Here is a 13,897-nt window from a genome sequence, read left to right as displayed (position 1 = left end):
AAGTAAAGAAGAAAAACGTTTAAAATAATAAACCGATATAATGAAGGAACGGTGCGTTTGTTGCTGTTTTTTGTCATAAAATCTTTGCTTTTTTTAAAAATTATTTATCTTTTTCTAACTATTATTTATTTAGTGTAAATTGTATAAACTGGTTTGTCATTAGGTAGCATCAGTATGTTTTCGTCAAGAAAAAAATATATAAAAATATTGATTACATCTATTATATCTATCACATGATTTATAATCACAGATTATCTACATTGTTGTTGGCATGTTTAACTTGGAAATAGTTTAATAATAACGATTTCTTAGAAGAAAACATGAAATCAGAAAGTAACATCGCAAATCATGTTGCTCATATAATCAGCAACCTTAGAAAACTAATTAAATATATGTTTGCTACAGTCAACGAATATCGTTGATACATTTATACAGCTGCCATTGTATAAAAACCATAATCATGTAAAACATTGATGTCATAGTATACCTCTTTCCACGTCAATGTATGTTCTTGGAATAAACGTGACAGTAATACAAATATCAAATAAGATTGTATATAATTAAGATTTCATTTCAAACGTTAGCAAGAGCCTGTTCCATCAAGTATCATTTAAACGATTTTGTGTGATTAGTTATTCCCATTTTAAAGCTGTTTATGTCATAGCTCTGAAATGAGGTATATGAAAGTTGGATAGAATATATGCTATGCATTTGCCCCAATGCTAATCTTGTGCTTACATATAAATTTCAATGATAAAAGCTCAAACTATTACATATTTTCAAAGACACACTAAACTTCATATAAAGTAATAAGTCCTATATCTTATGCATTTGGTCCAAATAATGCCCTTCTCAAGGAGACAAAGGAATTGAAAACAATCATTACTCGAAAATAAGCTGTATTAACTCAGACTAACATTGCTGTATTTAAAGCCATTCAAATGAAATAAGGTATACTGGTTTGTGCATGTGTTGTTGCTCTAGATAAGATTAAACGTCATTTACATAAAAATATTATACAGAATGATTAATAATCATAAATCAAATCAAATCCAATTGTACTAAACAGACATTTTTTTTATCTTATCAGAGTCCACATTCTAGATTTAACTGAAATGTTGAATATAAATGAACTTAACTAAACACATTTTTATTTCAGGAGGAACATAATGTTATAATTAGGGCAGGCTTAGTTGACACATATTTGAAAAGAAATTTGGTTTCGTCCCTCCCCAACAATTGTTTCTACGACAAACAACTGTTTTTTAGTGTTTTTAATTTGAACTTTTGTAGATCAACTTCTGTCTAATGAATAAGAAAATAAAGACAAAAACTATATGCTGTTAAAAATATCGCTATTTTCGTATTTCAATGTTATTGGACGTCTATATTTATTTCCTTTAAAAGCTTCGTGATGATTTAAGCTTACTCATTAAATAGTGAAATAATTAAGTTTGAGAGATATGAATGCCTCTTTTTCGTGAAGTAAACTCTTTTTAAAATTTGTTATTTTTTTCATCTGTGACTAATAGATTCAAATCGAAACAGTGCGGATTTTGTTGGATGTTAAACGCTCTCATTGCTAAGACTTTTCGATTCGTGAGTGAAATCCGGATCTTCGATATTTTCATTTGACTCAGAAGCATTTGCTGGAAGAAATTCACGATTAATATCAACCATTTGTTCACTAATTGCCTTTGACATCTCTGAGCTGGTTTCCGGTGGAATAAAACTAAAATAAGTTTCCATCATTTCTTTCATGTCAGAATGACTGCGTGGTAGACTATATGAGTCAACTAAAGGAAAAGCTTCTTCATTACTTTCTCTGCTAGTTCCATTATTGTCAGTCTCGTTTGGTAAAGCATGATCAGTCTCAGATACTTCATCAATACTAACACGTTCATTGTTTAAATTAGTTTGAGGATGGCTCGTTTCTGAAGATATACATTGTGATACGTCTAAAATATAAAAAATGGAATCATTGTTAATGAATGAACCGTTGGTTTTTAAAACAGATCATTATTTAGAAACAGTGCAGTGTTGATTTTTAACAATACTTTTATAAATTGAATAGAGATTGATAGTGAAATCAGGAACAGTTTAGATCTATTTTTTGAATATCAACTTGCCGTACTTTGACTTATGATGGTTTACTTTTACAAATTAATTGGGACTTGGATGGAGAGTTGTCTCAAAGGCACTCATACCACATCTTATTATATATATTTCACTCACTATGTACAATTATTTCATTTTCTTTTGAAATTTTCTGAATTTCCTGCCTTTATGGATGTGGTATTTTTGAATTTATTACTAATCTTATACCCCGTTCACACTATGTCTTTTTAAACCGGGTTCGACCCAAATTAGTGAATCCGGGTTACACTTAGGTAGTGTGAACGCCTTATCCCGGGGCGAACCCAGATTAAAATTACCCCTCATTTGTGGTGGAGTTAATGTAGGGCGAACTCGGATTAACTACCTCACTTCTAAGTGTGAACGCAGAGTGAAGCTAATGTGAGGTTGTTGCTATAGTGACATATATGACGTTTGCTTAAAAAGTCATCAATGTGATTAACTATTACGTGACGTCATACATTGAATGACGTCATATTTTGACAGTCGTCTAGTTACCGTATAGACTGGGTCATGAATTATATAATCATAAAAGAATAACGACAAAAAGAGGGATAAAGTTTTATGTTGAAAACCTGGATAATGACAAACGATGAAACCTATGTCGCTTTTTGGGTCGAAAAATGGGTGCAATTTGGATAAAGTTGCGTTATTTGGAGGGAAAAACATCGGATTTGCGGTTGATTGTGATTGAACACCTCAAAAGCGACCATGTGGGTAAAATATTTAAGACTTTAAAATAGAGCATCTGTGATAAAAAAAAAAATATTTACAGTGGACATGCGAAAGAGGGTTACAATTTTGGCGCCCTACGTTTTTATTTTTGTTGAGAGGGAAAATCCCAAACCGGGTTGATTTTTATCAAGTGTGAACTGGGGTAATTAATTCGTGTTAGTTAACCCGGGTTCGCCCCCGGTGCAGATTTAATATTGTGAACACGGTATTAAATGGTTAAATATGCAAAAATGTGATGTACCCCGAAACAAGAAAACATGTCACATATACTGAGAAAAACATGAAGTAAACTTGTTAAAGAATTTGGGCAGTTTTAAACAAAAAATTAGGTAGCGCCTATTTAAATACATTGTAAAATCAATACATTGTATTAATACTTCATTAATGCAGTAAAACAATATAATGACAATTATTTAATATAGTTTACCTGAACACGAGCCATATTGCTTTCTGAAAACTATGAAGGCACAAACAGAAGCAAGCATTAATAAACCCCCAACACATAACCAAGCAATAAGATCTGTCTTTCCGTTTGTCAACGAATTCCAATCTTTCGTCGAATCATTGTGATGTAGAGCTTCAATTATCTCTGTTAAAAAATTAAAAAATCTGTCAATAAGATACCAAACAAGTTGAGAAAGATACATATTTAGATATAATAGTAACTGTTTTACATTCGACTTCATGACAGTTGATGTCTTATATATATTTTGAACAAATCATATTCACATATACTAGTACGTAGTATCTCCTTATTGTGACCGTTTCAGTTTTATGTTGCTTAATTTCGGTAGTCCTAATCTGCATATGCAGTTTTTATCGTACTCCGTGTCACTTAGTAACGATTTGATTAGTGCTGGTCTGGATTCGTTAGAGGTCAAAACATTTCCTAGAGGACATCATGGCGTCACGTTTTCTGTATTGATTACCGGGTTTCATTTTTGTTTCACTTGGCAGGAAAAAATTCCCCTGTGCGAATAATTCTTTATATCGCTCTCCACGGACACCCTACGGATCCATAGAGGGTCAATTCTTGTTATTTGATTTTGCCATGTGATTATGGACTTTCCGAATTGATTTTCCTCTGAGTTCAGTATTTTTGTGATTTTACTTTTTTCTAACCATTTTACTTTCATTACGTCTAGTTGAGACATTTACTCATACTCTTCCTATATATCCTGACTTCAAATGTGTTTCACCCATCTCTCTTGACTTCGTATTTGCCTTATGACTGTATGCAGTTTATCCACGAATTTAGTTGACATTTGATAGGTCTGACTTAAATTTTATTTTAGTTCCCATTTGGTCAAATAGTTCGTCAAGTATTTAAACATCCAGGTTTGTTTTAGTTTTTTTTTTAAATTGTAGTGTTCACGATGAAGATAAATTTAGAAAACCGATTCGGAAGCACAAAACTTCTTTACATTAATTTAGATTTTTATGAACGAGCATGATGAAGTGTCAATTGGGAAGGAGGAACTTCTTTATCTGAGCACAACACCTTTAGTTTTTAGTGTATCGTTTCGTGTTATTATTGCAATCAGTTACTATCTTGCCATTTACGGTTCTTGAAAAAAGACATGTTCTCATGTCAATCATATATTTGATTATGCATTAATAGTTTGAGAATTTATATTTACCTAATGTTTATAAATTGGTAAGTCTTTGGGCAGAACTTAGGAATTGAATGATGCAAGTACATATTTTTAGTACAGAAATAGTACCTATGCAAAAGTAGCTGTGTAGTCAGCCTTTCCTGAGGCCAAATACTAAAATTAACATGCATTACCTTTACCGACTGAGCATTTCGTGGTTGCTGTTCTACACGGCACACAATGTCGGTCTCTGAGATGACATAAACATTTGGACGGAGAATAACTAAAAATGTCAACTGGTGTTACCTGAAATAAAAAAAAGACAAATAAAATTTTTTAAATGATATTGGCTACGTATTAATGCGCACTAAAAATATAAATTGTATGTGGTCCTACAATTTAGAAACTTTAAGTGTTTAATTGTTAGTTCCGAATATTACAATTAAAGCAATTATGACTATTTATAAATTTGTCAGAAATTAAGTTGCATCTATCTTATACTACGGTACTGGCATGAAAATACGGATTTTTTGTGTTATTAAAAATAGTTGTTTCAAAATGATAGAAATTATTATAAATTAAGGAATGAATCTCCCTCATGCAAAGCTCTGATTCCTTTCACGGTTTGGCTATACTTTTTGGACCTTTTGGATTATAGCACTTCATCTTTTATATAAGCTTTGGATTTCAAATATTTTGGCCACGAGCATCACTGAAGAGACATTTATTGTCGAAATGCGCATCTGGTGCATGAAAATTGGTACCGTTTATTTTATTATAATTTATTGCAAAATAATTTTTTTATCAAGTTTCCAAAAACAAATCAAAATGAACTTTAAAAGCAAAGAATTTACCGTTCATAAACTATTTTCTTCTCGTATGGATTTTAGTGGAAAGGATAAGACAGTGGATTTCCGTGCGTAAAACACGAGCTTTTAGAATAAAGTTCAAATAATTGGAAAACCACTATATCAAAAACGTGCCAAACATGTAATTTCGGACAGAGTGGTTTAAATTGTAATAAGACAATCATTATAGAAATGATTTGAATTGGTATTATAAAAACACACTAATAATGACATCAATTTATCTAAATTGTTTAATGAAACTTTAGCTTTGCTGATTGACTTTATGTGAGGACAGCATTTTTGGAATTATACTTACTTACATCTTCTCCTTTTGGAACAAAATTACACCAGAATAAAGGTTAAAAATTCCAACAATAATCTTGCAAGAAATCATATACCAAAAAAAATATATACAAGAACAGGACAAAAGCACGACGACACCGTGCAAATCCAATTGAGGTCAATGTGAATTATTTCACCAATTTTTATTGTTATGCAGCAGAAAAGTGTCGGTATAGATCTTTGATGAAATGTGAAAATTCATTTGAATTATTTTCACCTTAAGCCCAAGTCCCACTAGACCACGATCGCACCACGCACACCGCGATCTATAATAAATTCAGATCGTGGTGAGGTCGCAGTATAAGCTGCATGAAAATGTAAATTTTCGTTGCTTTCTCGATGCTACTACGATATCATTACGTTTCTACAACCACCCCGCTACGTTTATACGTTTTTACCGGGGTAACACGAATGACCGAATAGCACTGTTATTATCCGAATAACACTTGTAATGACTGAATAACACTTGAAATTTTAATATTAGCACATTTTGGTGACTTTTAAAAATTGATTATTGAAAAATAATAAATTATCGATGTATTTAATAACTTAAAAATGATTTACAGAAAGCAGATAAGTTCATAAAGATCATTTTAAATTTAGTGTGTACATCGAACTTGGCGGCCATTGTGATTTCCGTGGTCACCATATTGGATCTACATACTAAATTTTTAAAGTTTTTTATGAACTTATCTGCTTTCTCTAAATCATTTTAAGTTACAAAATACACCGATAATATACTAATAATTAATAATCAATGTTTTAAAGTCACCAAATTGTGCTAATATTAAAATTTCAAGTGTTATTCGGTCATTACAAGTGTTATTCGGATAATAACAGTGTTATTCGGTCATTCGAGGTACCGTTTTTACCGCGATTATTCTGCGAACTCACTACGCTTATCAAGATCTTTTTACACTCATTACGTTCTCACTACGACAATACCACGAGTTATCCGATCGCAACACGATCTTACCACTTTCTACTGCGATTATGGCACGTTCTTAACACGATTACACAACGTTCATATCGCGACCTCACTACGTTCTTAGCCATTACGTCAACATCGTGTTCCATACCAATATAGTTTCATTCCTTGTATTTCTGATTAATACGTAGATTTCTCGAAAACAATACAGTCTTGCCACCAAAATCTTCTAGAACACGTGGTTGTGGTTATCGGGGTTGATGTAGAGGCAGAGGGAGCTCTGATAATAACGAATCCTTATCAAGTAGAGATGTTGAACCGACCAATCCAATCCAACCTAGGGTAGCACTCCACAGTTAGGTGTGTAGTTTCGCATTTTGGCCCCTGTGGATTTTTCAAAGATGAGAGCTAGTGTTGAATAAAATTCATTTTTGGATAGCTGAGGATTAAAATAGCCATCCTATTGGGTTCATATGACTATTTAGATTATTGAATGTATGATCTATATAGGCTGTTTTCTGTATGACAGTCCGTATTTGCTTATCCATACCATATATTGGTCCGGCAATTATTGTAATGTTTTTTCCAACTTTTTGTCGCACGAACTTTGTGATTAAATTTTACGAAAAAATGAGGCGAAAGACACCCATTTTTTTTATCATTAGGAAGATTAATGTCAACAGATACTAAAAAGGTATCACACAATGGGCATTGAAAATCTAGTTTGATCCAAATTGTGGGAAGATATGTGACAGTTTCACCCCCCCTTTTTTGCAATATTTTATGGTAAATAAATGCAGATTGTTGCCATGGATACACATTAAAGGAATTATATTTCACCCTTTTAACTTTTGAAAATTAAATCTATGGAAGAAACTGATTACATTCATATGCACATGTACATCACAAACAGTTAGGTTAATGTATTAGAAATCCAGGAATAGGAGATGATAAAACATTTTGTGGTTCATTTTTAATATTATTTTCTAACTATGGAGTGCTACCTAAATTACAACCTATTGCTGTTCCATAAAGCTCAAATGACGATATTTTAGTGAACGATAGCAGAGATGACACAGATGTGTCATAGATATAGGAAGATGTGATATGTGTTCTAATGAGACAACTCTCAATCCCAGTAACAATTTATTAAAGTAAACTATAATAGGCCAAGGTACGGCCTTCAACACGGAACCTTGGCTCACACCGATTAAAGGGCCCAAAAATTATAAGTGTAAAACCATTCAAACGGGAAAACCAACGGTCTAATCTTTATAAAAACGAGAAGCATGTTTGAGCCATTAGAGAAAATGGAAGAAGTCCCAATTACATACAAACAAACAAAACCTGGAGAGATTTAATATATTCTATGTGAAAATGACAATGAGAATGATGGTCGTAGTATGAACGTAGTCAGGTCGTAAGAAGAGCGTGATGAGGATGGCAAGGTCGTGCTATAATCGTACTATGGTCGTGAACAGCGTGGCATATACGTAGTGGAAGCGTAGTTGGGTCGGTGAGAACGTGATGGTCGTCGTCAGGTCGTAATAACGTCGCTGTGAGATCGTAGCGCAGTCTCTCCAAATAGAATCACGCTTTCGCTACGCTCTTGCTACGATGGTACAGCGACCATTGCGATCTTACTACGATCTTAGTGCGCTCTCATTACGCTTCTACTACGACCTGATTTCGCCACGACCGCACCACGATTGATTTGAACATGTTCAAAGTTGGCCACGCTCATCACGATCTTGAAGACCTCACCATGACCATGATACGACCTTACTGCGATATACACGATCCTACTAAGATCATAAAAATTTGCATTTTTTCGTAGTGCGATCTGTGAAAAAAAAAATGAAAATTTTGAAGATCGTAGTGCGATCGTGCAGATCGCAGTAAGGTCGCAGTAAGGTCGTAGTACGGTCCATCGTAGCGAGAGCGTGATTCTATTTGGAGAGAATGCGCTACAATTTCACAGCGACGTTAATACGACCTTACAACGACCATCACGTTCTCACCGCGATCCAACTACGCTTCAATTACGACTATACCACGTTTACACCACGCTGTTCAAAACCATAGTACGATTCTAGCACGACCATGCCGCCCTCATCACGCGCTTCCTACCACCTGACTACGTTCATACTACGACTTTCATTCTTATTGTCATTTTTACATAAAATATATTAAATATTTCCAGGTTTTGATTGTCTGTATGTAATAAGGACTTCTTGTCCATTTCCATTAACTGCTCAACCATGCCACATTATGATCCATTATGTATGCAAGTGCCTATCCCAAGTCAGGAGCCTGTAAATCAGTGATTGTCGTTTGTTAATGTGTTACATATATGTTTTTCATTCTTTTTTTTTGACATAAATAAGACCGTTAGTTTTTTTGAATTGTTTTACACTGTCATTTCGAGGCCTATGCGGAATGGGCTTCGCTCATTGTTAAAGGCCGTACGGTGACCTATAGTTGTTAATGTCTGTGTCATTCTGGTCTCTTGTGGAGAGTTGTCGTATTGTAAATCATACCACATCTTATATTTTTTTTTATATATTCACACATCTGTGTCATCTCTACTATCGTTCACTAAAATTTCGTCATTTGAGCTTTATGGACCGTGAATAGGTAGTAATTCAGGTTGTATTGGTCGTTCTGACATCTTTGCTGGATCAGGATTCGTAACTATCAGATCTCTCTCTGCCTCTGAATCAACACCTACCACCACGCCCAAGTGTTCTACTAGATTTTGGTGGCATGACTGTAATGTTTCCGAGAAATCTACGTATTATTCGAATTTAGAAGGAATGGAACTGTATTGATATGGAACACGATTTTGTTACTATTGCTGAGAACGTGATAAGATCGGTATGAACGTAGTATAATCGCAGTCGAAGCGTGATGCGATCGTGTTGCAATCGGATAACTCGTGGTATGGTCTTAGTGAAAACGTAATGAGCGTAGAAAGATCTTGATAAGCGTAGTGAGGTCGCAGAATAAGCGCGGTGAGAACGTGGTATAATCGTAGCGGGATCGTTGTAGAAGCGTAATGAGGACGTAGTATCATCGTGAAAGCAACGAAAATTTACATTTTCATGCCGCTCATACCACGACCTCACCACGATCTGATTTTATTTTAGATCGCGGTGAGCGTGGTGCGATCGTGGTCTGGTGGGACGGTGGGACTAGGGCTTAATGAAGTACAATTATGTGTATAATCTTATGTTTGCCAAAACCTTTTTTTTAAATCAGAAAATGTAATTTGTATTTGGAATGTGAAGTAAATTTACTTAGTTTGATAATACGCAAGGAAATGAGCCCTGTGTCCCTAATTTTTCTTCTTTTCTGTTGTTTTCAAAATAGCTTCAAGGTTGGGAAAAAAACCAGGTATATTGCCATTTTCAGAAGTTGTTTCTTAGTTTAAGATATCAAATGAAATCGTAATTGCGTTTTTTTTAATCATTAAACTGATACATTATCACTGCGTTTGTATGACAATAAGAATCGCTATTTTCGTTTTTTTTAATCATTAAACTGATACATTATCACTGCGTTTGTATGACAATAAGAATCGCTATTTTCGTTTTTTTTAATCATTAAACTGATACATTATCACTGCGTTTGTATGACAATAAGAATCGCTATTTTCCTAGTTTAATGGTCAAAACCGGCACTTTTTGCTGATAAATGATAATACTATGCAAATAAGGAAGTATTGTATTAATACTGATTCTACAGGGCACGTTGTGGGAGACAATCACTCTATTTCTGTACCTGACCTCTATCTGACTTATGGTAGATGTAATACGTGCATGAAGACTTAGATCTGTTTAACTGAGTTAATATCTTGAATTATATGAAAAATGATTTGTCGCAATCATTAAAAACTGTTTAAATCCTTAATGAAATTCGATGACAATGTACGTTAATATTTAGATAATCTGAATATATTTAATCTATAAACCAAATGGGTGTTCAAGTCCGAGATATAAAAACCGTATAACATAAATATTTAATATGGCTTAAATATATCATTGAAGACATTGACCAAAAGACGATCATAAAGTGTTTTGCCTGGCATCAATGCTATCCAGTAATGAACTAGCCTATCATATATATACAAAACATAGAAAAACATTATAAGTTTAGTTAATTCCATTTATTCGTTTAAATAACAGTGTGTTCCGTTGTTTTCCTCTCATAGTTTATGTATTACCCTCGGTTTAAGATTGTCATTCGGATTTGTTTTGGCTTAATCGAGTTATGACTATTGAACAGCGGTTTACTACGGTTGCCTCGACTTATTTAACAATTTCACTTACTATTGGTGCCACTGATATTGTTGTATAATTTCATCTCTACTATAAATAATGTAATCACTTACCCATACTTCGATAAATTCTACTGATTTTGTAATACTGAAATTCTGTAATGTAAAATAGCAATCCAGATAGGTTAAATTCGAAGTGTACGGCTAGAAATTGATGTAAATCTTTTGTTTTGTTGAAAACATGGTACCATACGATATGTATATATATATATATAAATGTGTATGTGGTTTCAAAATATTTGCTTGAAAAATTGTCAGTCGATAAATGTTGAAAATTTAATTAAAACTAATGTTTAGGCACAATTGACCCAACTGTGGACATTGTTGCTTGTACATTATTGTCTCTTTTGAAGTTTTGGTATTTTTTTAATATCTAGGGGGGGGGGGGGGGGGTTATGCCATAAATTCATTTGTATATCTCTGACCACAAGATGAAATCTCAACATGGAAATAGTCCTTGTTTACAGGTGATTAAATATATATTTTTGGCCTCGAAAAGATTTTTCTGTATTTCACCACTTTACGAACTTACCGTAGAAATGTAACCGTTGGTGAAAAGATGAAGTTGATCCTGATGAACACTGTACATGCTTGAATTAATGTTAATGTTGGCTATATCTAATTGAAAATCATCAAATATGCTAACATCAAATAACGTCATCTTAAAATCATTTGGAGGTATTTCAATGAGAATCTGTATTGCATTAGTCTCTTTGATAAATAAACATTCAACATACTGGTCCCAGTTTCCAGAAAACAGTCGAAAATGATCTAAAATAAAGATATGCCAAATGGTAATAACAAAATTGACTATCATTAAAAGAAGGAGAAAACATAGCATTGTATTCAATCACTGTGCAAATATCATTAAGATAACAAAAATAATCTTTAGTTCTAAATCATAGTGCGAATTATGAAGATATTCTAGATTTCTGTGACCATAAAATGAAAACGTATACGTGGTTTCGCTTGGGAAGTGTCTTTTCAATTTTAAATCATCTAGTGATGAACCCACCCTTTTAAAAAAATCAATCAAATTAAAACACAGATTAACTTAAGGTACAATTAAAAGAACGACTGCTGTAAGTATCTAATTTTGGGAAATATGCTGCGATGAAGGTCAATATACGATCAATCACCTAGAGACAAACCTTTGTATCTATTAAAATAATTAATAAAGGTTTTCAGTACTAGCAACTTTCAGCTAAGGTCAACTTATTCAACATAATTCAAACATTACGGAAAATTATATATGAGCTGCAGAAATGGTGTTGCCTCCTGTAATAAGATTTTCTGACGAACCATTTAATTCGATAAGAAAAAAAAAAAATCCGTTTTGTTAGAAAGTCTTGTTATGTAGTATAGAAAATCGAATATATATAACTGACAATCGAATAAAAAGCTCTGGATTTTTCTCAAACATCCATAAAGGTTTTACACTGAAATAGTTATTCAAGATCTGTTTACTTATTGACAAATCTAATAATATGTTCTATCTAAGCAGTCAGGGAAATGGTTGAAAGGACAGAAAGCAAAAAATGTGTAACACTTCTAGAAGCCAGTATATAACAATATTTGACGGGCTTTGTTTGATCATGCCTTGATATATTTTCAGTTGACAATAAACTGGTAGGCTTACGAACAAAAACTTATAAACAATTTAAAATTGGTCGTGTTAATAGGAATAAGAAGATGTGGTATGAGGTCAAAGTACAGCCTTCAACACGGAGTGTTTGCTTGCTTACAATGTACAACAAGCTATATAGGACCATAAACTGACTAGTGATAAAAACAATTTAAACAGTGAAACGGTCTACTCAGTATATCTATAATACTAAAATTACGAGGTCCAATTTGTCAGCCGTCATCACGTAAAAACGACGAATCAAAGAATTCAACTTTATATACAACTAATATAGTACAAAGGTGTAGATTAAAAATTACACCACTCCAGGCCCTTTTGTTTTCCACGTAATTAATATTGCCAATAATTGGGAAGTTCCGGGTCGAGTCCGATACCGATACCAATAGTATAATCACCTGTTACCTATTACCTTATCTGTACGTTCCGCATCTGACAGGTGCACCACCAAACAGTGTATTCAGGATTAATATGCTATATACACGGGTCATAATCACAGGGTTGACACTACTAAATTGTCAAGTTGTTACCTATTGTAGTATTTTAATCCGTAAGACTTTCTAAGATAACTATACGAATACTAAAAATCTGGACTAAAAACAAGTTTCAATTTGTTAGCGGGAATGACGTAAAACAGCGAATCAAAGAATGCAACTTTATTTATAACTAATATAGGACAATGCTGTTGATTAAAAAATACTAAATTCCAGGACCTTTTGTTTTCCAAATAATTAATATTACCAATAATTGAAACTTTATTTATAACTAATATAGGACAATGCTGTTGATTAAAAAATACTCCATTCCAGGACCTTTTGTTTTCCAAATAATTAATATTACCAATAATTGATAAGTTCCAGTTCGACGGGTTCAAACTGATTTGAAAGCATTTGAAAGCAGAGAAAATTGTGTATCTTATAATCGGCATGACTTTATCAGATGACAGTACTAATACTAAGATAAGGCTTGCGCATAGTTATATACTTTAATTCAGTCACGGACCCGAGATATCACGGGTGTGTTCTAGTGGTAAAGTATTTTTCAGAACAACAAATTACGGAGAGAGTCTCTGAGTTAAAATCCTAATTTAAGCACTACCCAATTGTCAGCGTTGCATCCTACGACCTTATTGAACTACAAGGAATTGTAATGATACCAATTGTGGTTATTGGTTTACAAAATAAAGAGCACCAAGATAAATAGCAAAAAAAAAGGCGAATCAATAATAATTAAAAACCCTCACTCTGTCTAAATGATGCGTCCACGGCATGGATCCTTTTACATGTCCACTAATTGATAAAAAATCAATACACGAGGACACTGTTTCCTTTG

The 13,897-nt window shown here is 33.3% G+C and overlaps 1 protein-coding gene across 1 annotated transcript in view; it reads right to left on the bottom strand.

Moving 5' to 3' along the window:
• Positions 1 to 1,529: 1,529 nt before the first annotated feature.
• LOC143072063 (uncharacterized) overlaps positions 1,530 to 13,897 on the bottom strand; it is a 46,792-nt gene continuing 34,424 nt past the window's right edge. Inside the window, exons 6-10 of the mRNA XM_076246846.1 lie at positions 11,456 to 11,694; positions 10,978 to 11,019; positions 4,661 to 4,772; positions 3,299 to 3,460; positions 1,530 to 1,958 (exon numbers count right to left, since the gene is read on the bottom strand). Coding sequence (XP_076102961.1) covers positions 1,567 to 1,958; positions 3,299 to 3,460; positions 4,661 to 4,772; positions 10,978 to 11,019; positions 11,456 to 11,694 — 947 coding nt within the window. The 3' untranslated portion in view covers positions 1,530 to 1,566. The remainder of the gene's footprint in view (positions 1,959 to 3,298; positions 3,461 to 4,660; positions 4,773 to 10,977; positions 11,020 to 11,455; positions 11,695 to 13,897) is intronic.

This window comes from Mytilus galloprovincialis, chromosome 4, assembly GCF_965363235.1.
Source record: "Mytilus galloprovincialis chromosome 4, xbMytGall1.hap1.1, whole genome shotgun sequence".
NCBI classification, from domain to species: domain Eukaryota; kingdom Metazoa; phylum Mollusca; class Bivalvia; order Mytilida; family Mytilidae; genus Mytilus; species Mytilus galloprovincialis.
The sequence above is the reverse complement of the archived record's forward strand: the minus strand, read 5'-3'. Positions and strand labels throughout refer to the sequence as shown.